The sequence below is a fragment of the Aristolochia californica genome, unplaced genomic scaffold (assembly GCF_029961685.1).
Source record: "Aristolochia californica isolate CCGP_79_NKW_82.1479 unplaced genomic scaffold, dmAriCali1.0.hap1 SCAF_16, whole genome shotgun sequence".
In the NCBI taxonomy this organism is placed as follows: Eukaryota; Viridiplantae; Streptophyta; class Magnoliopsida; order Piperales; family Aristolochiaceae; genus Aristolochia; species Aristolochia californica.
In genome coordinates this window covers 23,059,657-23,086,962 of record NW_027181837.1, presented here as the reverse complement: position 1 = coordinate 23,086,962, position 27,306 = coordinate 23,059,657, and the positions used below count along the sequence as shown (strand labels likewise).

The 27,306-nt window shown below is 42.2% G+C and overlaps 1 protein-coding gene across 4 annotated transcripts; it reads right to left on the bottom strand.

Annotated features, from left to right (window-relative positions):
• Positions 1–836: 836 nt before the first annotated feature.
• On the bottom strand, positions 837–24,990 carry LOC137952873 (protein MODIFIER OF SNC1 1-like). Of its 4 annotated transcripts, none has more exons than XM_068799969.1 (11): positions 24,865–24,990; positions 24,635–24,739; positions 24,435–24,516; positions 8,242–8,318; positions 7,703–7,811; positions 7,572–7,616; positions 7,084–7,462; positions 6,839–6,935; positions 5,319–5,396; positions 3,570–5,212; positions 837–3,145 (listed from the first exon to the last, which is right to left on the bottom strand). In XM_068799969.1, exons 5-11 carry the CDS (start codon positions 7,756–7,758, stop codon positions 926–928), a joined length of 4,518 nt encoding a protein of 1,505 aa, XP_068656070.1. In that variant the 5' UTR covers positions 7,759–7,811; positions 8,242–8,318; positions 24,435–24,516; positions 24,635–24,739; positions 24,865–24,990; the 3' UTR covers positions 837–925. The 4 variants fall into 4 exon arrangements, with proteins under 4 accessions (XP_068656070.1, XP_068656067.1, XP_068656069.1 ...); XM_068799966.1 differs by having other exon boundaries at positions 7,703–7,783; XM_068799968.1 differs by lacking the exon at positions 24,435–24,516 and having other exon boundaries at positions 7,703–7,783; positions 24,850–24,990.
• Between the last annotated feature and the right edge of the window lie 2,316 nt (positions 24,991–27,306).

Genomic DNA, 27,306 nt, shown 5'->3' with positions numbered 1-27,306 from the left:
ACTTAGGCTTCCATATTGGCAGACCCATTGGAAATCATTTTACTTGGTCGGCCAAAATTGAATTATTTTTCCCAACCATAGGAGCAGAAGATTGCATACTTTACCAGAAGACTGCAGCTGAGATCAAAACAGCTATTGAGTGCCCCTGGTTCTAAAAAGATATTTTTGTACAATAATACCACATAACATTGACTCTCTTCTTCTCCGATGTTTTTACCAGATAATGTGCCCCTAAATTGTGGCCGCAAATTGCATTTCAGTCTCTGTTTGGAGGATTAGTAAAAGAACTGGCAAAATACATTCTTGACAAATGTGAGAACAAGATCACTCTACTTTGAGACTTTCACCAGTTCCTATAGAAACACATGGTGAATTAAGAGGACACCAACTTTTCTGAATTAGAAGCCACCCACGGATTCAAAACACAAACAGTTTTAGGGGAAAAAACACATTGTAAAATTTGGAGTCAAGACGCACTGGCATACCTCAGACCCTTCTTCATGCACGCCTCCACAGTCAATCTGAAAACCCAAACTCAAAATGCCTAATGATCAGAACACGCAAATTAGATCAGAACATGTTTACAACCTTAGCTTGAAATAAGTAAACACAATGATAGTTAGAAACTAATACTTCTTTCAGATTTCTCTGCAATTTTAAGAACATACGTTCAGGCAGAACTTTTTTGCGCCACATCAGTGCCTTCTAACAACAGTTTATTACACGAGATTCACAAACTCACGTTCTTCATTCTCCAGAGCCATAGCAAGAAGGTAATCCAGCTGAAGACCCATTCCTATTCCGGCCAGGAAAGTGACCTCCACGCCTGGAATAATTTTGACCATGCTCAGTGTATCTTGAGCCCAAATGACTAGCTTTTTCTTCCACAGACTCATCTGATGCAGCTGAAATATGATGAATTGAATCATTTGCCTTGTGGTAGGTACTCATAGTGTAAACTGTTGTGCTTCCTCCGATCTCCTTGTGAAGGTATCCGATGCCTGTCGCTTTCACGCCAAGGGCTCCCACGACCCCCACCCTCATATGGTGCACCATTATGCCCTCTGTTAAAGTGGCCATGATGCAGCCCATGTCTGCGTGTCCCTGAAGAAACCTGTGGCAGCTCATTATGAAGATCTGCATTCTCAGGACCCAGCTGAACAAAATTGATCACATCTTCCTTGAATGAATCGGTAACCTTCCCTTTTCTCTCTTTTTCAAACTGTGAACCTGCAATCTCAGTAGCAGTGGGTCTTCTAACATCTGGTTTAGTAGGATGATGAGACTGACTCTGAGGGCCATTATCCTTCTCAACAGTTCTAACAACTTGGTCAACAATCTTTTGACCTTCATTGGCTTGAGTTCCCTGTCGGCTCTGATGAGTAGTTTGTGCTTTGGGTTGCCAATGGGACAAGCCACGTTCCCCAATGACCTGGTTGTCAGATCTCAAAAAATCTTTTTCATCAGATTCACTTAATTCAAATGTAGTCTGTGAACTGCTTTTATTTGCCACTACACTATCTGAAGCCTTGTTGGCATCCCTAGATGTGCTTTGAAAATGTCCAGCACCACCCTGATTCCATTTAGATTGCTGCTGCTTTCCTCTGTTGGGTGTTCCATGGTCCTTCACACCATGTATGGTGACTGGTTCAGCTGATGTAGTTTTTCCAGCATTCCAATTATCAGATTGTCCCTGCTCCTTTGGTGAATAGCCATCTGATTTTAATGGACGGGTTTGATCATTGAACTTCTGAATTGGCTTGACCATGTCAGTAGAGGAAGCAGATCCATCATGGGAATTCTGCACAGTCACAGAGGAATCAATCAAGCTCCTTTGCCGCCACGATGTGTGTGCCTTGGCATGCTTATTATTCTTGCTCTCCCCATTCTTAGTTTCAGTAGTATGTACTCTCCCTGAGACATCTGACCCACCACTCTTAGCTGTCTCATCAGATTTGGCCTGTGGAAAAATGACTGACTGAGGAGGTTGTTGGAAGTTGCTTTGCTGAGTGAGTTCCTTTGCAACAGGATTTGGGACATATCTCTCCATGTCTGCCCTCCTGCTCTTTAAATTATTGGAAACTCCGTCAGCACTAATCCCTGAGAACTGTTTATGACTTTCCACCAAATTGGCTTCCTCAGATGTCTCCTGCTTACTTGTCGACTTCACAGGTGCCCACACAACAGACTCACTTCCATGAAACTTATCCATAGGCCTAAAGGCTTGAGTGCTTCTAGGCATCCTCCGGTTAGGATGAGGTTTCCATTGATGGTTCCCTCTATTTCCATGGGTTTCCTCCATCGATTGTGCTACACCACTAGGAGAATTTGGACCTCCCAAATTCACTTTAACCATATCTGCAGTAATTTCAATTGGAACAGGAAGTGCAGACTTCAGCTTTCCACTTTCAGCAGGCTGTTTCACAGGAATACCCTCCACTGCAGCCACTGGCAAAATACCAGTATCAGAAGACCCATCCTCTAACTTGTGTTTATTCTTACTGTTCCTGCTGTGTTTCTTCTTGTGTTGTACAGAAGTATCTTCCATGGTGTTAGTACTCATTGAGTTAGCCTCACCTGATGCAGTTGAATGATCTTTGGTAACACCAGAAGTGATAGATTTGTTATCTTGATTCTTCTCCCGAGAATCACTCTGCTTTCTTCTATAGCCTATCTGCTTCTGCTTCGATGACACATTATCATGGGACTGTAAAGGACTTCTCGGCAAGGCAGACTCTGTGGTATCGACATCTGGACTCAATGGCACAGATGAGATACTAAGTTGCACTGGATTAAGCAAAGCATTTACTGGAGCTTCTGTGGGCTTTTTTGTTAAGAAGTCAATCGACACCCCAGGCTTATCCATGGCTTTTTTGCTTGGCTGAGATACAACACACATGCTGGAAACTGTGTCACAAGTCTCAGAAGCTTCAACACTAGCCATTTGCATCAGAGGGGCCTGGGTTCCATCCAGCTTATGCTGAACCCTGTCTGTCTCTAACTTAATATCTGAATTTTCAGCTGTTCTTCTGTTCAACTCCTCCAACTTTACCATAGCTTTGGCTTTCTGCTCCCTAGTACGTTCTTCTTCCTCCTTCTGAAGCTGTTTCGCCCGCTGAGTAGCTATTTCCTTCATATTTGAACGCTAGAGAAAAGAAAAGAACAAAACACCCGTCAAGAATATATCAAATAACTCAGAAAGTAAGGCCTCCCTGTTTGAAATATGGTTCTGTGACCCAATATCAGGAAACAGATTGGCATCTTGAAAATCCAGCCCAGTAAGGCCAATCCATTTCAGTTCACACCAAACCCAAAGGCAGACACAGGGCCCAAAAAAAGTCAGAAAGAACTAAGTTAACCCAGAGTCAAACTTGTAATCTGAGTTATAACCTGGGTCTACCAACTCTGACAGATCACATTGACTCTACCAAGAGTAATGCTCAAGACGAGCTCCTCACCCCTGAACTGATCTGACCTCTTGGAAAACCAAGACAATTTGGTGATACACGAGTCAACTTGGTAAGTCACAGAACCATGGGATGAAGAGATAAACTAGCAAAGAAACAAACCTGTGTTTCATAATCAGTTGCACTGTAATCCTCTCCAACTTTTCCTGGATTGCCTAATTCTTGCTTCCCAAGAACCCAATGGGAAGAAGAAGCATCAATAGTGTTAGTTGTAAGTGACGTCTCTGACATGAGAGGAGATTTTTTTCTCCATTCCTCGCTCTCATGAATACTGGGCTTGGCTTTACCACTACGATCAGCTCTGCTTTGCACCCAATGCACTCTTCTCTGAAATTGAGAATAACTCTTTTCTGCGCCTTTGACAGAAGAAAGTTTTCCTGGCATTGACCCACCACCAGCAACAGCTAATCCATGACAGCTCCTATCCTCTCCTCCAGGACAACCTGCTAGCACTTCATCAGATGGAATAGGAAAGGGATCTGTTCCTGCTGAATCCCCAGGAGAGACTAATTCAGTAGTGAAGTTAGCCTTGTTAGTAGAATTTTCAATCTTCAAATTAGCAGATCCAAATCGCTTTGACTCATATCTGCCATCAGAACTACGAGCTTTGGAGTTCAAACCTTCAATCTTATCAATCAGGGAGGGATTTTTCTTTATTGATGGAAACTTCTGAGTACCTTCTGCTGAACTAAATGTTGTCTCTTGTTTCTTTACCAAATCATCCTCAACCGATTTGGTCTTGATCGTCCTGTCTAGTAAGTCCGGAGTAATAATAGAAGTATTTTGTTCCCCTTGGTTGTTGATAGGTTCAACCGGAGCTACTTCAGTAAATGATGTTTGAGGATAATCTGTTGAACAAGTATTTCCATATTCCTCTTTCAGGTCCTTCTTCCTCACTGACGAACTCACTGGGCTGCCCCCTCCTTCAACAGGAGGCGACACTGTTGCATGCTCCCTCTTCTCCACAGCTTCAGAATCCCCCCAGCTCTCAGGCTGCTTTAAACGAACTTTATATGGCCCATGGTCCATATGGTCCATAGGATCATGAGCACAACCAGATTCAGTTGGCTCTTTTGCTGTTCCAGAAAGAGGACCATATCCACCTGAGCTTATATGGAAATTACCCAAATCAGGATGGGCATTCTGGTTTGTACATTGATTATAAACACAAGGTCCAGGACCACTTGCCATCCCCATAGCAGAAGGTGCACCTTGTTCACACGAATTGTGATAGTTCATACAGGGGGAACCATAATAGCCATCATAGGGAGGTAGGGCTCCAGGATACCTAACTGGTATTACAGGAGGACCAGGAACAACATATGAATCAGGAAGATGTCGATAAGTATCTCCATTTTCAGAGTGAAAACCACCTGGCCCAGCCCCTGGTCGTGGAGCTGACAGGGAGTTTGGAACTGAATGACCGGGTACATGAGGCTGAGGATGATAGTAACCATATGGTGGTGGTTCAAATCCATATGCACCAGGAGGGGTAGTTGGTCCATACGGGCCAGATGGAGCTCCACCTCTATACCATACTCCATCAGGATGGTTCCGAATAGGAGCACCATGCCAAGGTTCAAAATGGTGGGGAGGAACATTAGTATTGTGATAAGAAGGTCCATGCTGATTATCTCTCTGCCACTTTTCAATGTGTGGTGGAGGTCCTCCATGGTAGAGAACAGCATCCCCCCTTTTCCAAGTGCTTACATCTCCCTTTTCCCTTGAATTCATGGAACCATCATCTGGAAAACACAGCAAATTTGATTATTACAAGATGACGGATCATTTACAACTTCAAAACAACGTCCTTAACAAGAAATATAGAGTATGTGCAGTAAATGCACTCACCACATGAAGAAGTTTCTGATCTCTCCTCAATAACAGCCGCACCAGAAGATGAAGAAGGCCGCCCATGGGAACTGTGACCTAGTATAGAAGTCAAAATTAAGTAAACTCGCCATACGACATAATCTCCATAATTTTTTAGACAACACAAGAAAAATGAATCATACAAGCAAGACAAGCTGTCATTCTCACATGAAACTGCATCCAAAAAAAATCAACTGATTTGTAATGCCATGTAACAGTGCAGACAAACCTCTTCCTTTAAAAGGAACATAAATAGGATGAAAGTCTTCTGAAGAAAAAGGGTGTCTCACTTTCCTCAAGCCCCATCAATAAAACTCGAATTAATAGACATTGGTTCTACTGGCTTGAACATCTACATTGTATAAGGGGAGTTATCTAAATTCAAGAAAAATAAAGTGCTCAAAAACTACCAGTGCTACCATGAACAGTTCATGTAAACAAAAGATGTGTAAGTAATAATGGCCACAAGTCTAAACATGGTTCAGGATAAATATCGTGGGGTAAAAAATGTTATGATGAAGTAAGAAGATAAATCATTTCTATGAAGATTAAAATGGAGCATAAAATGGTAATTTGACAAATTATTTTGCTAAAAGAGTAGAAATTAATCATTCCACAATAAGGCTTTCTATAACCATTCCGATTACCATTCCCATATGTAGTTATTTTTTAAATGAACCATTCCTGTATTCCTTATCCGTTATGTCCAATTAATTTTTCAGGCATCCAGGTTCCATCTATTTACACCGGTTAACAACCGAGTAAAGGGGTACATGGGTAAAATAAAAAAATAATTAAAAATTAATAAAAATATATATAATTTTTAGAAATTTAAAAAAATAAAAAACATATTTATAATGTCTGAAGACAACAACATACATAACAAGGTCCCCCTACAAAGATATATTAGGAAACTACAATAATACCCTAAGTAAATCGACAAACGAGTAAACAGGTATAGTATAAGTTTTATCTGATTTTGTTCCGTTTCATAAATGGTGAATGGGTAAATTACCCGATTGCATATACGGGTAAGATTTTATGTTCTGTTTCTGTTCCGTTCAATAAAGGGCAGATAAAAAATCAGGTAATCGGATAAAATTGACACCCCTAATTTCACAGCACAAGACATCATGCACATATCCTGAGGGATGCTCTTCAACAATGGTAGAACAACAAACAGTGCCTTTTTTAATCCAATTTTAAAAACAACCCACACACTAATCTCTTTATGTAAGATGAAACAGAAACACAGAAACATAAGGCAGAATTGCTTAAAACATGCAATGTTAAACATGTTTGATTTTTCTTTTTTCTTTTGTTGAAATGGTGTTCTTTTTTATTTTCTCAAAATAGCAAAACACACAGGTCTTTGCTTGCATAATACAGCACTTCAGACCTCCCTCCCATTGTGTTGGAAGCAGTAAAATCAAACACACTCTGCAAGTTAAGGTCTTCCTCCAAATAAGTTTGCAAGAAAAATACAAGACATTAGATACCTTGGCGCACATTTGTTTCAGAGCTTTTTTCAGACCCAAGCGTAGGAAAATCCCCAGAGCTTAGAGTGAAGCTACTAGGCTTGGAGGATGCAGATCCCTAGGGAGTACAATAATTAGATTAAAGATTCAGCAGATGGGATCAGAGTTAATTAAAACTAGAAGCAGCAGAAGACAAATGGGAGTCTGCACAAGACGAAAGGATTGGTCCTTGTTAAGGAAATTTAAACTGTCACAGGGAGCCTTACCAATCCCTCTGAAGTTGTAAATCCACCCCATGTGACAGAATTTTCACCTACTAATTCTGCAAATCGAGAACGCTGAGAACTGCCAGGTCTAGTTTCTGCACTTCGAGGGCGCAAAGACGCCACAGATGATTGACTTGATGCCAACAAGCCAGATGCAGATGACGGCCGTGAACTAGGACCCCATGCACTAGAAGAAGGTTCAGTAGATCTATCACTGCCAGCAGTTGATGGTCGAGTGCCGCTGCCACCAGAAGAAGGACGAGCATTGAGGCGACCAGGTGAACCACCACTTCCATCAGCGCTGGGAGATGACAGCACCAATGAACCCCATGCATTTACAGATGAAGAAGATGTACGACTTCCCCAGCTAAGTGTGCCCCTAACAAATCCAACTAGAAATGTTATGCAAAAGCCTTAATAAAAATAAATCTAAATGCAGTCGATAATAGCTTTAGCATCTGATTTTATAAAAGAGATACTAGACTTACTTTGGAACGATTTCCACATTAGGGTCCAAGCCTTGGTTCTCCAACCTTGAAATACCAGGAAACAAGGACAAATTTATAAGAATACAAAGTAAATCAACCTCATTGTAAAGAGCTCATAGAAAATATACTACCTTTGACTAGGTAAATTAACTGGTTTTGGAACAGCAACTTTCCGTTTGACAGTCATACCTCCTCTTCTAGCAGACACCCACCTAATACAAACAGATAACGAGACAATACCTTTGACAACAAGTAGCATTTTGTCATGGTATATAGAAACTCTTAACTGAGACATCATTCACAATTTGACAGCATGTGAATCACATATATTTACAGCTACTGGTTATTAGGCCAATAGTGGCCAACAAAGTATAGCTAGTGAACTAGTAAAGCAGAGTTAGGCACATTAGCTGTATGAACATTACTAACAGACCATGTAGAGAGTAACACAACTACTAATAGAGAAAGAGTGAGAAATAATGTGTGTGTGTGTGTGTGTGTCAAGTGATATTACCAGCATCAATGCATCAATATTCCAGGGAAAATAAATAAACAAGCAAAAGACACAAAGTTAAAGGTTAGAGTAATGGGAATAGGTTCCACACAAACAAAAATGTTAAGCAACTTGACAGAAAAGAGTAAAATTTAGATCAGAAACATGCATCAATACCTCCGCTCTCCCAGCATACTTGAAGCCATAGTTGACTTCAGACAATGGCAAGTTCATCCAATTAAGTCAACCCAATCCTGCCAAAGTAGACAATAAGCCTTTAAGATCCATCATCTAATGACAACAAGGCCGTAGTTACAATTTATACCGGTTTGTACAACTTAACTTATCAAGATCAACATAAATCAGAGAAAGGATGTGAATAATTGGTATATCAACATTCAAGGTAGATATTGATCAGCTTACAAAACCACATCCTTTTTTGCACACGATTAAATACAATAAAGAATCAAAGCCAGTTTTGTCCAACAGCCACAAACAGACATTGAATAATTGCACCTGAAATTCTTGAGGACTAATTGTTTGGAACATTTTTTTTTAAAATGATGCTGTTTTTTATTAAGACAAAAGCTCAAAAGAGCAATTTACAAAGGAGGGAAGCCTTCCCAAACAATGAGAAATTGCTGGGAAGTTCCGAATTTTGTCAATTTATCAGCCAAAGAGTTGGCTGATCTAGGAATGAGATTCCAATTTATCAGTGATGGGCCAGTGGCACCAAGGGAGGAGTTGTCTTTGGAACACCAACTAATAACAGTCTTTGAGTCACCTTCAACGATTAACTTGCCATGGAGACGATCCTTGAAGATTTGGAGGCCGAATAGAATAGCACTAACTTCAGCAATATTAGAATCGGCAATGCCCACCAGACTAGCATAAGAAAGAATAGGGTCTCCATTGTGACCTCTGAAAACACCGCCTGCTCCATCCGATCCAGGACAATCAATAGCACTACCATCAAAATTGAGTTTAATGCAATCGCAAGGGGAATGATCCCAGATGGCCATACTCGGAGTTCTGCATGGGCCAAACATGTGGGCGATCAAGCTCCAATTTTCCCGAATGGAAACACCCGATAGAGCGGCAAATTCCTTTCTTGTATGAAGCCAGCTCGAGATGAGGCCAATGGCATGAGAAGTCGTGTTGTCCGGGGTACAAGTTTTTGAGTTGAACTCCGGTTATTTCGCTCGAGCCAAATGCACCATGAAACATGCGCAAGGCAGGCCGAAAGTATTAACTTGCCCAAGCGAGAAAGGTGAATCCCTCTAACCATCTCAAAGGTGCCGAAGAGGTCCTGATGTAGCCCCACTTAGAGCCCAATCTTCTGAAAAAATCTTCATCCAAACTTGCCATGAAAATCCAATGTAAGAGGGCATGTTGGACTGTCTCATCGAACTCACCACAAAGGGGACAAGAAAGATCAAGGGCAGTGAAGCCTCTTCTATGAAGGTTGTCAGAAGTAAAAATTTGTTCTTTGATGGTCGACCACACGAAAATTTTGATTTTGCTTGGTGTCGAGAGTTTCCAAGCTAGATTTACCTTGTGCTCATGTATATTGTAGTCTTGCTTTTTGATATGAGAGTAAGTAGAAGTAATAGTGAATCGGCCATTGACGTTGGGCTTCCAAATCAGCTTATCAACTGAATGCTCCCTGATAATAGAATTGTTGAGTCTAGTAAGGAGTGAGCAAAAAGCCAACGATTCCACATCATTTAGTCCCCGACAGAACGGGAGACCCCACGACTGATCTCTCCATGAATCAACCACAGAGCAAGAAAGGTCTCTAGCCACACTATGCAGCCCTGGGAAGTCCTCCAAGAGGAATCAGAGGACCACACCATTCATCCGACTAGAAGAGTAGGGTCCTTTCATTGCCTGTGTGAAATAAGGTAGCATCTATGAATACTGGAAGGAGCTTGAAATTGATTTCCATATCAAGGATAGAAGGCGAGCGGCGCCACCCTCTCTCCACCAGGCACCCGAAAACTGAAGGTAGAATTTAACCATATTCCACAATAAACTGTTATGCTTGTTGTTGAAGTTTCAAATCAATTTGAGCATAAGAGCTTTGCTCATTTCCCTCGTAGGCCGGATGCCTAATCCTCCCCTATTATGAGGCATGCAAATATCCTTCCAACTATCCAAATGGTATCTGAAGGTGTCTTTTGATCCTCTCCAGAGAAATTGCCGACGGATGGCATCAATTTTGGAGCATACAGAGGCCGGATAGTGCATGAATAATAACAATTAATTTGGTAGCCCTACCAGACAAGACTTGAGGAGAGTGAGACGCTCCGCTGTAGATAAGAGCTTGCCCCTCCAAGTGGCTAGCCTCTTTTCAAATTTCTGAATGAGGGGGGACCATAGTGACGCTGAAGGCCGAGAATCAAAAAGTAGGAGCCCAATATATGTAGCTGGCATATTTCCCGCAGAGCATCCCAAGTAGTCCGCCATATCCCCAAGCCTAACTGGATCAATGCGGTAGCCAAGAAGAGTGGATTTTTTCCAATTTATGTTATGGCCTGAAGCCAATTCAAATAATCCCAAAACAGTACGCAGTTTTCTGATCTGATCCGATCCATAATACCAACCCCGAAGCAAATAATATCATATGCAAACTGGAGGATCGGCATATCAAAAGGTTGTGCAATCTGTCGTAGGGAGGAGCCATCCCATGCTCTTGGCTGAGTAGATCAAGGAGGATAGATATTCTGCTACCACGTTGAAGAGCAAGGGGGAGAGGGGGTCTCCTTGTCTGATTCCCCTGGTTCCCTTAAAATACCCACAAACTGTTCCGTTGAGAAGGACGGAGTAGCTTGTAGAGGAGATGCAACTTTAGATCCAGAAGCACCATTTTCCCCGAATCCCATCTTCCCAAGGAGGGTGTCCAAAAACTTTCAGTTAACTCTGTCAAATGCTTTTCTGAAATCTAGCTTGAGGATGAATCTGGGAAGCTTGAGAACCTTGAAATGATGACTAAGTTCATGACATGCCATGGCTGAATCAAGAATGTTTCTTCCCTTAATAAAAACACTTTGGCCATGGTGAATGGCAATAGGGAGCATTGCCCTAAGTTGACTAGCAAGGAGGCACGCAATCACCCTAAATGCACTGGTGGTGAGACTAATCGGCTGGAAGTCGGATGGGAGCTCTGCCCCTCCCCATCTTTTTTAGGGATGAAGGCAATGAAAGAGGCTCCAATGCTCCTATATCTGACGCCATGTTAATAAAAGAAGCGGGCCGTGCCGGAAATGTTGTCTCTGATGAAGGGCCAACAACGGCGATAAAATTCTTTTTTGAATCCATCCAGGCCTGGAGTGCGATCCAGAGGAAGACAAAAGGCAGCAATTTCAATTTCCCGGCTGGAGAAGCGGAGCTCGATGAGGCTAGCTGCAGCTGATGGAATAACCTGGAGGTTAACCCTTTGGAAGAAGTGTGGACTGGCTGGTGATCAAAATATAAATCTGCAAAAAAATTCACCAGTGAGTCAGAAATAAGGGTTCGGTCCAAGGTGGTCCCATCGTTGACGTTGAGCATGGTGATGCGGTTGGCCCTTCTTCGTGCAGATGCAACTGCATGGAAGAATTTAGTATTAGCATCCCCATTGGAAAGCCATTTGAATCTTGCACGTTGCTTCTAGTGCACTAGCTCGCTGTGGGCGAAGGACTACAACTGCCCTTGAAGGGCATACTTCTGAGAAACTTTCGGAGAAGAGAGACCTCTAGACTCCTCCTTAGAGTCGAGAGCGGCTATCTGAGCAAGGGCATTGGCTCTCACAGTTGAGGAAATGCCTTCTTATCGGAGGCCCAGGACCGCAATAACAGCTTCAACATCTTCAGCTTGATTGGGAAGGTCCACCCGCTCGGGCCAGCAACAATCATATTCTCCCAAAAGGATTGGAGAGAGAGATCAAAAGAGAGGTCCGCTATCCAATTATTATTGAATCTAAAAGGGGGGGCGGGGGAGGTGGGGGGCAAAATGGGCTTCAGCCATAATCAACCAATGATCAGAGACGACTCGTTTGAGCACTTTGGCAGAGACATTACCGTAGAGCTAAAGCCAATCATTGCTGGCTAAGAATCGGTCCAGCTTGGAGAGGACAAGGGGTTGTCTGCCATTTGACCAAGTGAAGGTCTTCCCAGATAGGGTAATCTCATCCAGGTCCCAGTTGCCAATAAATCAACAAAAAGCCTCATGGAGGTTGTGATTCTCCAGGACGGTGGGGATTTCTCATGGTAGAAGCAAGTAACATTGAAGTCACCCGCAAAGCATCAGAGGAATAGACCACATCTAACAAGTCCTCAATAGATCATCCCAAAAGATGTGGCGCTCGTGGTGTCGAGTAGGGCAGCAGACACCAACTAGGCACCAAATGTTCCCCGAACTTTTGTCTCGCAGCTTGTTGCCAAGGGAGTAAGAGCCACAACAACGATCAAGCACCTCAATAATACTGGTGTCCCACATCAGTAGGATGCCGCCAACCGATCCCACTATATCCACTGAAGCCTAGCCAGGCTCCTTCAGGTGCCACAACTCTCGGATATATCCAAGGGGAAGAGAAGCCGCATTGGTTTCTTAGAGAACAACAAAATTTGCCTTGGTAGAGGCAAGGAGGTCCTGAATGGAGGCGCGATGACGCAAGAACCCAATTCCACAAACATTCCAGGAGAGAATAATCATTGGTCATTTTTCTTCTTCTTTGACTTCTCAAATAGGTAATTATGTCACGGGAGAGGCTTCATGAAGACGGTGCCCATCACCTTGGCAAGTTCCACTATCTGGGCTCAGGTTTATGGGTCGGATTTGTGTTGTTCTGACTAGAGAGCAGCCACAAACTTTTGAGCTCTTTCATCCGGCTCTGGAAGGATGAAATCTCTCATCTCTGGGTTGCGGGGGTATCGAGTGGTGGCACTGGGTCCTCCCTATAGAAGTTGTCTCAGCTGGCCTCTAGCTCGACGCTAGTAGGTGACAACGGGAGGAGGAGAAATGAATGTTTTGCCTGTGACCATGGGGAGCACGCTTGCTAGTTCCAGACTCTGCGTCGGAGGTAATTTTCGGGGGGGGGATGTCAATTGAAAGCTTTGAGTAGGTTTTGTCTGGGCCTGAGGTATTTTTTGTGGGGGACTGGGTGGGTGAGTGATGTGTTGAATAAATGGGAGGGAAAGCCGGGAGGGGGTCAGCGAGAATAGGTCCCGTGCCAGCTATAAAGTTGTCTGGGGGGGATCGAATCCGCTTGTGGGGGGGTAGAGTCCAGAGGTGCTATTCCCAAAGCATTGACTGGCAGTGTGGTTTCCCGAGGCTTGATGATTTCAGGGACCACAATTCTAAAATCATCCATCTCAGCAATACTGATACGAATCCAGTACCGCACTTTATCCACCATAATACATCTGAAATATTGCCCTTCACATGGGTGAAGAGGATTGATGAGGATCCAGGACTCATCCAGACGGTGTCAGTGCTCTATGAGTGGGTCCAAAGCAATGATGGAGCCAAACTCAGACACGACTCTCGAGAAAACCACGTTCTGCCATAGCTCGGCAGGAAGCCCTATAACAGATATCCATTGGCCGTACTGGCTGGAGGTTGCCGAGGGGAGCCACTTTGAGACCCTGATGATGTCTGAGGTGTTGTGGGGTATGAGGGCAAGAATCGCAGAAGACTTCTGCTGGGTTCTGAAATGAAATAGCCAAGTTTGGGGACTGAGATAGGAGATTTTGGGAGTGTAAGGGAGGTGAAGTTCGTCAATCAGACAGTGAAGAATGCTGGATTTGATGACGCCAGGGGATGTTTGGACGAGAATGGAGCGCGTCAAAATTCTGTGCCCATCATGGAGAAGGTTTGGATGATTTCGGATGTTGCTGTGGGAGCAGGGGTGTTGTTGGGGGGGGGGGGGGGGGTTGGGATTTAGGAATCTTTCTTTGGCATCACCGGGGAGGATTGGCGCTTCTGCTGGATCTAGAGTCGGGGAGAGGCATTAGAGCGCATCGGCTAGCTCTTTCTAGCCAAATCCCAAGTTTGTGGCCTCGGGGATGAACAATCTGGCCAAAACGGAAGTTCCTCTTCTATAAGTGACCCGACATTCCTGGCGACCACGGAAGGTAGTCATCGAGAAGAGGAAGATCGAGTCTTGTGACCAAAGTTCACGAGATTTCTCTGTTTTTGTGGTCGCTCTCTGGAATTGAAGCTTGAATTTACGGATTGCTTCTACTGGGACGCTGATGAAGGAAAGTTTTGATCCGTCGGCTGAAGAGATGCAGATCACTGGACCAATTTTTCAGACGACTCTCTCAACGGTAACTTTGCATTTTCCGTAGCTGAAGCGGAAAAGATTGTTTCGCTTTTTTCGTCGAGAGACCGTCGTCTAGCAGGCTTTGCGGTCATCCGTCAGAGCCTCTAAAAGCTCGCCGGAGTGGTGGTTGGATGGATCCGATCGTCTGTTGGATTTTCTTCCTCGCCGTGGAGAGACATATCTTCCGTTTCTTCTTGTCGCAGCTTCGTCCCGTCTTCTATCGGTGTCGGAAGTAGTTGCGGTGGCCGTTGGGAGTGGTCTGGTTGCCAGCCGTGGGGATGATGACCATGGGGGGGGGGGGGGGGGGTCTCTCGCATTTTGGTTTTCGGCGCACGTTAGCAATTTCAAAATTGTACGGCACACGATACAATTGCTCTAAGGCTACTTTATCCTTGTTGCTAATTGTTCATAAAATAAATTTTGCACTAGCGGGGATTCGAACTCGCGTGCTTCATTTAGTTTTGGCACCAAAGACCTTTGGGCCATCTTACATTTGGGGGGGTTAGTCAACATTAAAGTTGCAATGAAGTTCACCCGTATTATGTAGTTCATTCAATGAAGTTGTTAGTGGTGCACCAACGCCAGTGTCATCTGAAAAACGTAGGTAATCGTCTTAGGCTAAAATCGTTTTTTTTTAAAAGCCCAAAATTTTTAAAATCATGGAATCAGGATTCGGCCCAAAATTGCGAATCATCCACTTGAAGCGATCATTCGGGATGCGTCTTTCCTCCCCTGATGAAATTTTGTTTTCTCTCTCGCCCTCTCTTCTCCCTCTTGGCCTTCCTCCCCCAAAATTTTTTTTATATCCCGCTCTCCTCTTCCTCTCGTCTTCGCACTTCCTTCGGCTTCTTCTCCCTTCGTCGTCTTCAGAGTGGGAGGTGCCTAGGTTCCAATACCCGAAGATGTGTTCCGGCTGACAGAGCTCGACGAAGGCAGGGTCGTGATGGACATTGGCATGGTGGTGACGAGGTTCCCGGCGACGGCGTACACGGTGCTGCGGGACGCCTTCCTGGCATAAACAGCTGGGTTGCCACACGCCACCGACATTTCCATCTTCGATACATGTTACGATCTGTTCAGATTCGAATCGGTCCGAGTCCCGACGATGTCTTTCTACTTCTCGGGGGGTCCGATACTAACGTTGTCGGCGAGGAATTTCCTGATTCCGATGGACGAGGTGGAGACATTCTGCTTTGCATTCGCCCCCTCTGTTCAGAGCTTTCCATAGTAGGGAACATACAACAGGAAGGGATATAGATCTCCTTCGATGGTGCCATTGGCTTTGTTGGGTTTGGCCCCAACACCTACTAAGCTTGTTAATCTCTTATTAATATCTCTTATTAATCTTCAATTACTTGTAAAACATGGGTGATCACTGTTAGTCTAAGTCTTCCATGTAATATGTAATGTAAAGGTATTGAATTTTTCCAGTTACAATGAGAGAGGTCTTCTCTAAGTAACCACAAGCTCCTTTGTTTTATGGCTTTCTAAGTCATTTTGCACTAAATTGGTGAGTAACAACAATTTTGTCCATATATTATTGTAGAGAGAAATGATTTGATCCGAATATGCATTTTGATCCATGTTTGAGGCAGAAGTACCCAAATTCTATAGATTGGTAAAACCCTGTTTCATTAATTAGTATATTAATATATTTTAATACTACATTAAATCACTTATTAGTTTAGTAACCATGTTTATTTTGGTTAATTATCTGTTTAGATATATGTTTTATGTAAGTATATATAAAAAGTTACTCATTCTCTTGTTTACATCATATTTTTCATTTTGGGGCGCTAACACTGGAATCTGTTTTCTAGTAAACTTGAACTCGTCTACACTAACACCGAACTTGAAGTTGAAGTTGAATTAAATCATTGCCTTGAATTTGAAGTTTAACTTCAACTTCAACTTCAATGTTAACTAACCCCTTTATGTTAATTGTTTGGAACATCAAGTTCTAATTGTTTGGAACATTAGAACTTGAAAAATAGTTTCTGCCTCTCCAGCTCTCTCACAAGATAATAAACATCTCCAACTTCTTATCTATAACTCTATAACCACCATCCATCTCATTACTTCTCAGTATCATGATCACCATAAAAACATTAGAAGTATCATGTTGCATAGAACAAAATATTTATATAGAAGAAAACCTTAATTTTGGATTAAAATTACAATTACAGGCAAATTCCATTTCAACAATGTTTCAATGCAACTAATTACTTGGCATTAGAAAATTCCCTCATCATGGAAAGGGTCTCAAAGGTTGCCATCGATTGGTGTGCAAATGGAATTCGCCCTTCCCGGAGACATTGGGAATTTATTTCAAAATTTGTAACACAAGTTGTAATCTAAATAGTATATGGACTCACACCCCTAGATTTGCCAATCATTTGGCAGACTTACACGCTAAATGGGGATCTTCCCTCCAACACCTTGTTGTGGAAGTCGGCCCTCCCAAGTAGGTTGTATATTTTTCTTTGTTTTTTATTGAATATTCACACATTTCCCCTCAAAAATAAAAATAAAAACTAAGAAAGAAAGCAAGTTTCTCTCATATTTTCTTTTCTCTTCAAGAATCTGTACTACCAAACATTGGAAATGGACTTCCTCTCCTCTTTTATTTTCTATGGTTTCAAAACATGCCCTTAAGGTTGGGCCAGTACTTATCTCCACAAATGTAGAACCTCTTATAGATCCAATCCTTTTGGATCGGTTGAGATTTTATTTTTTTTGGCTTTAGCACTTTCGTCAATTCTAAAAATTGGATTGCCCCATGGCATGTGTTCTTGAGTATCTTTGAGAGGACACTCCATGCAATCAAAGCTCTTAGGTCACATCCCAAATTTACATACAGAAGAAAGGGAGTTACCCAGCTTGTAAACTCGTATCAACCAAAATATGACTACTCCTCTATGGACTACAGCCATCAAAATTTTTCATCTGAGAAAAATGCAATTTGTTTTTTTTTTTTTTACCAAAATCCATCTCTCATACCTCATGGGGAAGAACAGCGTCTCAATTTCCACTTCGCAATGGCATATCCACATTTCAGGAAGAGTGTGAAAAAAATATTACATACTATTTGCAATCAAATCGATCGCTTGCGGAAGCGTTTCCTTTGGAAGAGATCTAACGACACCTTCAAATACCATCTGGTTAGCTAGGTAGAGGTTTGCAGGCCCAAGAAATTCGGTGGGCTAGGTCATCAGCTAAGCAAAAACATGAACATTGCTTGTCTTCTAAAGTGGTTATGGTGGTTTAATCATGTTCCGAATGCCATTTGGTGACCAATGGTTGCTATGCATTTGAGATTGACTGGTGGATGGTGGATCAATGGGGGTCAGCGTCTACATCTTTCCCCCCTATGGCGATCTTACTTCCCTCTACTTTGCACTTTCCAAATCAGCATCAGCTTCTTTGTAGGGAACAAGAAGACTATTAATTTCTGGTTCGACAATTGGTGCAATGGGAAGCCTCTGTGCAACTCCTTTGTACCCTTGGTTCCCATCTATACTGCGAGTTTTGGTCTTCCCATGGATGCTAGGATTTTCACTTTAAACGTGGCCTATCGGATTTGGAATCATTGTTGGCTTCTTAGCTTCTCTCTGATCTCCAGAATATTTTCATCCAGCCTACCCAGCACGAGAAGATCCTCTGGATGCCTGACGCAAGTGGGTCCTTTTTCGTTTCATCGACCTACATGCTCATCACGGGTGGCTCGGCAACAATTCGAATCATGATAGCACCATCACTTGGAGGATCTCTGCCCCCCAAAAGTTCAGTTCTTCTTCTTATGGTGCACCCTTCACAATAAAATTCTGACAGACGAAAACCTTCAAAGACGTGGAAACTCCACTCCATGCAGTCTTTGCCCCTTCTATAACCAGTGTGATGAGACTGTGCAACATCTTCTCCTTCACTGCCATTTCTCCTGGTGTGTCTGAACCAGAATTTTGCACCTTATTGGCACGCAATTCTGTATGCCCGAAATCTGTGTGCTCCTCTTGGATCCCTTGCTTCCCAAAATAGGGGAGGGTTCTAACCTCTGATTGCTTGGGTCTATTCTGTGGATTCTTTGGCAGCAAAGGAACAACCATCGCTTTAATCAGAAGTACTGGACCATTAAGGAAGTGTCAAATCTGACGTAGGGCCACTTCCTGCTTGCACTCCAGGAAGGACTTCAACAACTTCGATGGCATCTCTTTGTGGACCAATTGGCTCTGCATCGCCAACTTGGCTGGCCACCATTGCTCTCCTGCTTGTATCCCTTGGGTGCCACCTCCTTCCAGGTTTATCAAGCTCAACTTCGATGGGAGCGCTCATGGGAATCCTAGGCTTGCTGGTTTCGGCGGTGCTTACCGTGATCTGGCCGATACCATTCTGATCTCCAATGCCAGTCCTATGGAAAATTGAGACTCCACCGCTACTGAGCTCGCGCCCTTTACCATGGAGTTGCTAAATTTCAAGATTGTCTTCATGGTCCTCTCATTATTGAAGAAGATTCCCAAGTTGTTATCAGTTGGTGCTCCTCCTTTGTGACTCCCCCTGGGCGGCATTGATATGTTTTCATCGCATTTTAGACCTCACTTCTTACTTGTTCCCTGCTCAGCTAACTCCTTAGCTGATGGTATTGCTAAGAGAGGAGCCTCCCTCACTTCTATCCCTTGTTGTTAAGGGAGGCCTCCTCTAATTTGTTGTTGATCTCTGGTTTCTTTTAATAAATTATCGCTTTTATAAAAAAAAAACATTGATACATCCCACACAAATTACTACTCTATACAATTACATTCAAGACAAGTAACAAGTAGCACTTTTTTTTGAAGGAAAGAGTGTGAATATTCAATAAATTAGTAAGAGAAATACAACCTATTGGGGTGGGCCAACCTCCACAACAAGTTGTTGGAAGGAAGATCCCCGTTTAACTTGTAAGTCTGCCAAATGATTGGTAGCTCTTGAAGTGTGGGTCAATGTACAATTTAGATGAGAAATTATGTTACAAATTTGAATAAATGTCCCAAAGTCTCCAGGGAGGTCCTTGAAGGCAAATTCCTTCCAGGTCATTGAAGGCAAATTTTGGGGCACACAATATTTAATTTCGATTTTGTTTAGGAGGTTGGACCAAATTGTTTGTGCAAAGTGGCAATAGAGGAGGACATGGGTGACAGTTTCTGGGTTATTTTGACAAAAAGGGCAGGAAAGGTCCTATATAGGGGTACCCCGTTTGATGAGGGAATCAAATGTGAGTATCTTACCTCTGCAAGCACACCAGATAAAAAATTTCATGCAGGACAGGCAAAGACCAGGCAATCGCCACAGGGTGATGCGGTTGGGAGGGGTCAGGGCTGTGAAGAAAGTTGTATGCAGAAGCCGTAGAAAATGATCCTTTTGGGCACGGGGTCCAAATGAGGATATATGTTCTCGGATTTTGACTTTGGAGAGGCAAGTGAGCAGATTTGAGGCCAGTAGAGGTTCTCAATCTGTAAGGGCTCTCTGAAGGTTAAGATTACAGCTACTATGTTCAGGCCATAAGTCCGAGATAGAAGCGTTTTTATCTCTAGCCAATAAGGAGATAGGACCAAAGCTAATGTCAAGGATTTTGTCCCCCAACCATAAATCCGTCCAGAATTTTGTGGTACGGCCATTACCTGGGTAACATTTGACTGCCTTGCTGAAAGCAGGGAGCAAGAGCGAGATTTTCCTCCAAACAGGTGACATGCAGTACCAACAGCCCCCTTCAGTCCATCAACCATTCGATTTATTTGCTTTGGCGGCAACAAAAGCCCTCTAGATCAAATTTTGAGATGAATTAAATCTCCAAATCCATTTCGGAAGGTAAGCTGAGTTGGTTGTTGCGATATCACAGACTCCGAGACCACCAAGATGGGAGGGTTGACACGCATCATCACATTTTACTAAGTGATAGCCGATTTTTAATTGCTACAGGGCAATGGAATAGAGAGAGAAAGTAGCTCGATATTCCGTGAAGGCATGATTTGATGAGAGTGAGCTTACCCGCCTTTGACAGAAATTTTCCTCTCCAAGTGGCCAAATGCCCTTCCATACACTCGATAACTAGGTGCCAATTGTTTTTGGATGGCAAACTAGGAGTTAGTGGAAGACCCAAATAAGTGCTAGGAAGATTTGTAGGTTTACAGCCCAGGTAGTTGGCCATTGAGTGCAGGACTTGATTGTCCACGTTGAAGTCAGAGATGGAGGATTTTGACCAGCTCACTTTTTGCCCAGAGGAGAGTTCAAACAGGTTGAGAAGTGCTTTTATGTGCACAATTTGGTCCATTGTGCCAACGCCGAAGAAGATAGTGTCATCAGCAATTGCAGGAGGGAAATCTCCTTCTCGGGATCAGAAAAGATAGCACTGACCCAGTCAGAGCCTTTGGCACAGCGAACATGGACGCCAAAGTATTCCACAATAAGAGTAAAGAGGAAGGGAGATAGTGGGTCCCCTTGGCGGATTCCCCTTGTACCTTTGAAGTACCCGCATGATTTGCCATTAACAAGGAGTGAGGAGGCGTTTGAAATACAACTTCTCATCCAGAACCGCCAGAGGGTGCCAGATCCCATTTGGCCGAATAGAACAAGTAGCACTTAATACAATAAATTACTCATTATATTACCCTCCAAATGATATCATTCAAAAATATACACAAGACTGTTAGGCACAATTATACCCTCGTTGATTTCTCAATGAGATCCACAATTCCCTCACTACAATTGCGGCACAAACACTTAATCCCAATTAGGTATGTTTTCCACAAACTTATCAGATGCATATCCCTCTGTCGGCATCCCGAAGAGGTTCTTATACATCTCACATTGCGTCCTAGGTGAGGTCCACATCTTCTTGTCTTTACTTGGACAAGATTTCCTCCTTTGGTTTTCCAGCTGAGGTCCAAACTAACCGCTATAGACAGGGCACTGTTTTATTCAAGTTCAGAAGTCCACAAGTAAGCTTCAATTATTGAAGGCCCAAATCTTTCTCATATATCAAATTGATAATTTCCACACTCGTTTCGATGGTGATACAAGGTTCAAACGAATATATAGATCATATAGTCCCATCATGGGTACTTCTTTTAATCCACACAGATTATTTCACATCATTGCCTTATCTGCCAATTCCCTTTCACAGCACACAAACATCACCAACACTTCTGAAATTATACTAATATTAACAATAAGGAGATAAAAACTATTTTCAGGCTGTTCATAAAGTTCATCCTTTAAAGTATAGAGTTACAATACGACATACTAATTCTTCCAGTCAACTAACATCTCATATTGGTATACTGATTTCAGAACTAAAATAAATTCAGCATCTACAATAGACTATTGAGTCATTAAAGACTTACAACTCCAAACGAAGATTTTTTTATTTTATTTTTAAAAAATGCTGATTTTTATTAAGACAAAAGCTCAAAAGAGTAAATTACAAAGGAGGGAATCCTTCCCATACAATGAGAGATTGTTGGGAAGTTCCGAATTTTGCCAATTTATCAGCCAAAGAGTTGGCTGATCTAGGAATGAGATTCCAATTACAATGCAAAGAAGATACAATGTTAGCAATACTATCAATGATGTGCCAGTGGCGCCAAGGGGGGAGGCTATCTTTGGAACACCAACTAATAACCATCTTCGAGTCGCCTTCAATGATTAACTTGCCATGGAGACGATCCCTGAAGATTTGGAGACCGAACAGCATAGCACTAACTTCGACAGTATTAGAATTTGCAATGCCCACCGGACCAGCATAAGAAAGAATGGGGTCTCCATTGTGACCTCTGAATAAACCACCTGCTCCTGCTGGACCAAGACATGCAATAGCACTACCATCAAAATTCAGCTTTATGCAGTCACAAGGGGGAGGATCCCAGATAGCCATTCTAGGAGCTCTGCTAGGGCCAGACATGTGAGCGATCAAATTCCAATTTTCCCGAAGGGAAACCCTTGATAGAGTGGCAAAATCCTTCTTTGTAAGCCAGCTCGAGATGAGGCTGACGGCATGAGAAGTCGTGTTGTCAGGGGTACTAACTTTAGAATTGAATCTCCGGTTGTTCCACTCGAGCCAAATGCATCATGGAACATGCACAAAATAGGCCGAGAGAATTAACTTGCCAGCCGAGGAAGGAGAATCCCTTGAACCATCTCAAAGGTTCCAAAGAGGTCCTGATGTAGCCCAATTGGAACCCAATTTTCTGAAATATCTTCATCCAAACTTGCCACGAAAATCCACAGTGTAATTGGACATGCTGGACTATCTCTTCACACTCACCGCAAAGGGGATAAGAAAGATCGGGGGCAGTGAAACCTCTTCTATGAAAGTTGTCTGGAGTAAGAATCTGCTCTTTGATGGCTGACCACACGAAGAACTTGATTTTGCTTGGCGTTGAGAGCTTCCAAGCCAGATTTTCCTTGTGCTCATGAGGACTATAGTCTTACTTTCTGATATGAGAGTAAGCCGAAGTGATAGTAAATTGGCCATTATTATTGGGCTTCCAAACCAGCTTATCAACTGAGTGCTCCTGAATAATAGTATTATTGAGTTTAGTAAGGAGATACAAAAAGCCAACGATTCCTCATCATTTAATCTCCGACGAAATGGAAGACTCCACGAGTGATCGCTCCATGAATCAGCCACAGAGCAAGAGAGGTTGTTTGCCACCCTATACAGCCCTAAAAAGTCCTCTGAGAGAGATCGGGGGCCACACCATTCATCCGACCAGAAAAGAAGGGTCCTTTGCCCGTGTGAAATGCGGTAGCATCTCTGAATATTGGAAGGAGTTTGAAAACTGATTTCCATATCGGGGATAGGAGGCGAGCAACGCCACCCTCTCTCCACCATGCACCCGAAAACTGAAGGTAAAATTTCACCATATTCTTCCATAAACTATTGTGCTTGTTGTTGAAATTCCAAATCCATTTGAGCATAAGAGTTGTGTTTATTTCTTTTGTAGGCCGGATGCCCAATCCTCCCCTATTATGGGGCATGCAAATATCCTTCTAACTGACTAGATGGTATCTGAAGGTATCTTCTGAACCCCTCCACAGAAATCGTCGACAGATGGCATCAATTTTGGAGCAAACGGAGGCCGGACAGTTCATGAATGATAACAGATAATTTGGAAGCCCCGCGAGACAAGACTTGAGGAGAGTGAGACGCCCCACTGTTGATAAGAGTTTACCCCTCCAAGTGGCTAGCCTCTTTTCAAATTTCTCAATGAGGGGGGACCATAGTGCAGCCGAAGGCCGAGAATCAAAAAGTGGGAGTCCAAGATACGTAGCTGGCATATTTCCTACAGAGCATCCCAAATAGTCCGCCATATTCCGAAGCCCAGCTGGATCAATATGATAGCCAAGGAGAGTGGTTTTTCCCCAGTTTATGCTCAGACCACCAAACGAAGAACTTAACCTTTCTTTATTTTCAACCTCATTCAATCAAACATAATCTACAACAGATTCAACTAGAGAGGGTTTACAAATCAACCCGTACTCCTGATATAGTAATTGAATTCATCATAATCTTCTAAGGAGATCTTATAATCAGTATGAGACAACACAAGCTTCCAATTTACTTCATTTCAGTATCTTTAAAACCCAAAGAGATGAACTACCTCAAGTAATATCTGAGAAGCAACAATAACTCAATGTACATTGTATAACAAAAGTATTTATTAAGAAATTTCATACACTGTAAGAGACAAACGAGCTGCAAATTTACATTATTCCAATGCTTTCAAAGTCCTAAATAGATGAAATGTCTCAAGTCATATCTGAATGGCAGCAATAATTCATTATATCAAACAAGTTAAAACCCACAATTCTCCCAAGAAGAATTCTACACTTACACACTTCACTCATTAAACTGGACAAAATCAAATAAATGATCAGTAATAAATCCCTGCAGCATAGAAAATACGTTGTGATTACATACAATTGATCATACCAAATTTTAAGAGATAAGAAGGATAACTCAGCTCCCTTTTATTTCAATATCTCAGAACTAAACATAACAACTCTTAACAGGTATTACAGAAGAAAAAACCATATAGGAGACTCGAGTAACAGCATGCAACCCATTCTTTGTCGCGCCCATCCTTAGATCATTTAATCATGTTAGCTAGGACCTGGGTTCATAACATAAACGCATACTTTCGATTCTCAATCCCTGATATCCCAAACTCCCACTGAAAAGCGCCAAAATAAATAAATGAATAAATAAATAAAATTAACTAGCAAACTTACCTTCATACGGACCACGTCAAATCAGGAAAGAAGGATGAAGTCCCCTTTCCAGAGAACTAAACAGTATGTGGCTCATCATACATTACCCCACACACCTCAAGCCAACTACCCGATTGAAGGACATAGGGAAAAAAATTATTTACAGAAATCAGCAAGTAGGAGGCGCAAAAAGGAAAACGAATAAATCAAATCAGAGAGGGAAAGAGAAAATAGACCCATGGAGGACTCACGTCCTATTCTTTTCCTTCTTCTTCCCCTCGAAATTTCTCCCATCTCGGTTTCTCTGCTCTCTCTCTCTCTCTCTCTCTCTCTCTAGGTTAGGGCGCCTCTCTTTTCTCTCTCGGTCTTGGCATTCGTTTTCCTCATTTCTTTCTCTTTCTTTCTTCCCTGTTTTATCCCATCTTTCCAAATATTACTGGTATATCCTTGTAAAAAATGAAGCATTCTTACGACGAGGCTAACTTCCTCAAGCGATCACTTAATGGTCTAATCACATCGTTGGGAAAAACCACATTTGTCATGGTTAAAACTTAAAAGTGAACTTTGATGAGTCCAAGCTGAATCGGGTGAAAGAGAGTATTAAGGGTCGTAGTTATTGTATGCACTCATGATGACACGCCTCTTGTTACTGTATTATTGTCCCTCTCCATTCATTACAAACAATTGTGTTGAATTGTCTACTTTACGTATGGTGCTATATGAAGGGTTGGCAATGGGTCCAAATCCAACATGTTTGTTGAAGACCAAAACCATAAACCTAATACGAAATTGGTGTCCATTAAGACTTATTAAACACTAGTTTCATACTAGATTGGGATTAGGTTTTTCCAATAGATTAATGAGTTTTATGAAAAACTCGTTAAGAAAGTTACTAACATATTCGGTTAGTTATTTAAACACACATACATACATACATACATACAGATATAACCTAAATTCATACCAATAAAAAAGTCCAAGGGTTTTGATAAATGGCTGAGGTGAAAAAGGGTTCTTGTGAAATTAGAGATTGATGATCTATTCTACAACTAATAATGCAAAGCAAGCAAAACATAAATAGGCATAGGGGATGTGCCCTCCTTCTATCCCTCTTCTTTACTTATAGATGAGTATGAAAAGGATAACTTGGCCTCCAATTACTTGATCAAGCATAAAGAAACAAATAACTACTAAACTAGGAAACGTCTAATCTAACAATGACTTAAAATCCAAGAAACATGCTAGGACACAACCATATAGACTTACTACGAAGTATCTAATGAGTTACCTCAAAAGGAAACCCACAATTAGAAGAGTTTCAAATTGTCACCACCTAGGGGAGGAAGTTTCCTATGTGGCACCTTCTTGGAAGGAGCATGCCTAGGTAGCTCCTTAGTTAAGGGTGGGGACGAGTTGGGTCGGGGATAGGTTTCCTAAAACCTGAACCCAAACCCAATCCGTATCCCCGAAAAAAACCCAATAGGTTGGGAAGCCAACCTTGTCCCCACCCCCATTCCCCTACTATTCCACCCTATCCCCATCCCCAACCCCTATTCCCCCCATCCCTGACCGGGCCCATAAATAAGGGCTTCAATATTTTTTCTTCTGTACATGCCCTCAATTAAATTTTTTTATCCTTCGTATGGAGGGAAAAGTATTTAGTCTTTATTTTTAAATGAGAGGGTATACGCGTCCACATGAAAAGTATTTTGAAATCACATTTTTGTTCCTTAAATACCCTGACTAAAGTTAAAAAATTATGTTCTTTGTTTATTAAACCTCATGTCATTTTAAAATACAAGAGGGGCATTATAGGTATAAATCCCCACGGGTCAGATTTGGGGAAACCCGCCCCGACCCGAAACCAGATGGGGTTTATTTTCCATCCTTGTCCCTGATTTTTTGGGTAGGGTCGAGTCAGGTTCTCCACCAAACCTGACCCCATGCCCTCCCTTACTCTTAGTAGTAGGCTTCCTAGCTAGTTAGCACCCCCTTGTGAAAAGGCCCTTGGCAAAGAGTTAATTACAATGAGTTATCTCTATATAGATTTCTTTATTTACTTGTTCTTTTCTTACTTTTCTTCCAATCCATGTTAGGGCCATTATTGTCATATGTACTATGGGATGCTTAGTATAAATACGTGATATGATGGGCGTCCTTTTACCCTAACTTCTCTTTTCACTCAATGCTTTCTTCTTTCTTCTCTGTCTCATTAGTTCCTCTCATCCCTCCTGCTTTGACCTCTTAATAGCATCACCCTTTCTCCACTCACACAAAAGTAAGAAGAGCACAATGTTAGATCCGTAATAGTAAATTCTAATCCAGAATTTATAACATGCTAGAATATTAGGATTAAAAACAAAATACCTGGATCCATTTCGTAAATTTCACCTTCTGATGTGGAATCTCTATGACGAACGATAAGAACGGATATGGTCTTCCTCAACTAAATCACCTTATTCCTCAATGGGACTTTTGTCTCTCTTCCGGATGGGGAGAAGGGAAATTGTGTGTGATTTAGTATATTGGGGACCATAACCCTGTTGTGTCTCTTTATATAGGGTTCCCATAATTTCCTATGGTATCTACTCAATTGGCCCATATCCATGGCGCATTCCTTAATGGGCTTAACAAAATTAGATCACTTAATTTCAGCCCATTCCATTAATCATAGAAAATATAATTGCATAATA

Coding starts and splice junctions, on each gene's coding strand:
- LOC137952873 (XM_068799968.1), bottom strand. CDS start 8,270: ATGGCTTCAAGTATGCTGGGAGAGCGGAG. Junction 7,784..8,241: donor AGTATGCTGGGAGAGCGGAG/GTATTGATGCAT, acceptor TGTTTGTATTAG/GTGGGTGTCTGCTAGAAGAG. Junction 7,617..7,702: donor GTTAATTTACCTAGTCAAAG/GTAGTATATTTT, acceptor TGGTATTTCAAG/GTTGGAGAACCAAGGCTTGG.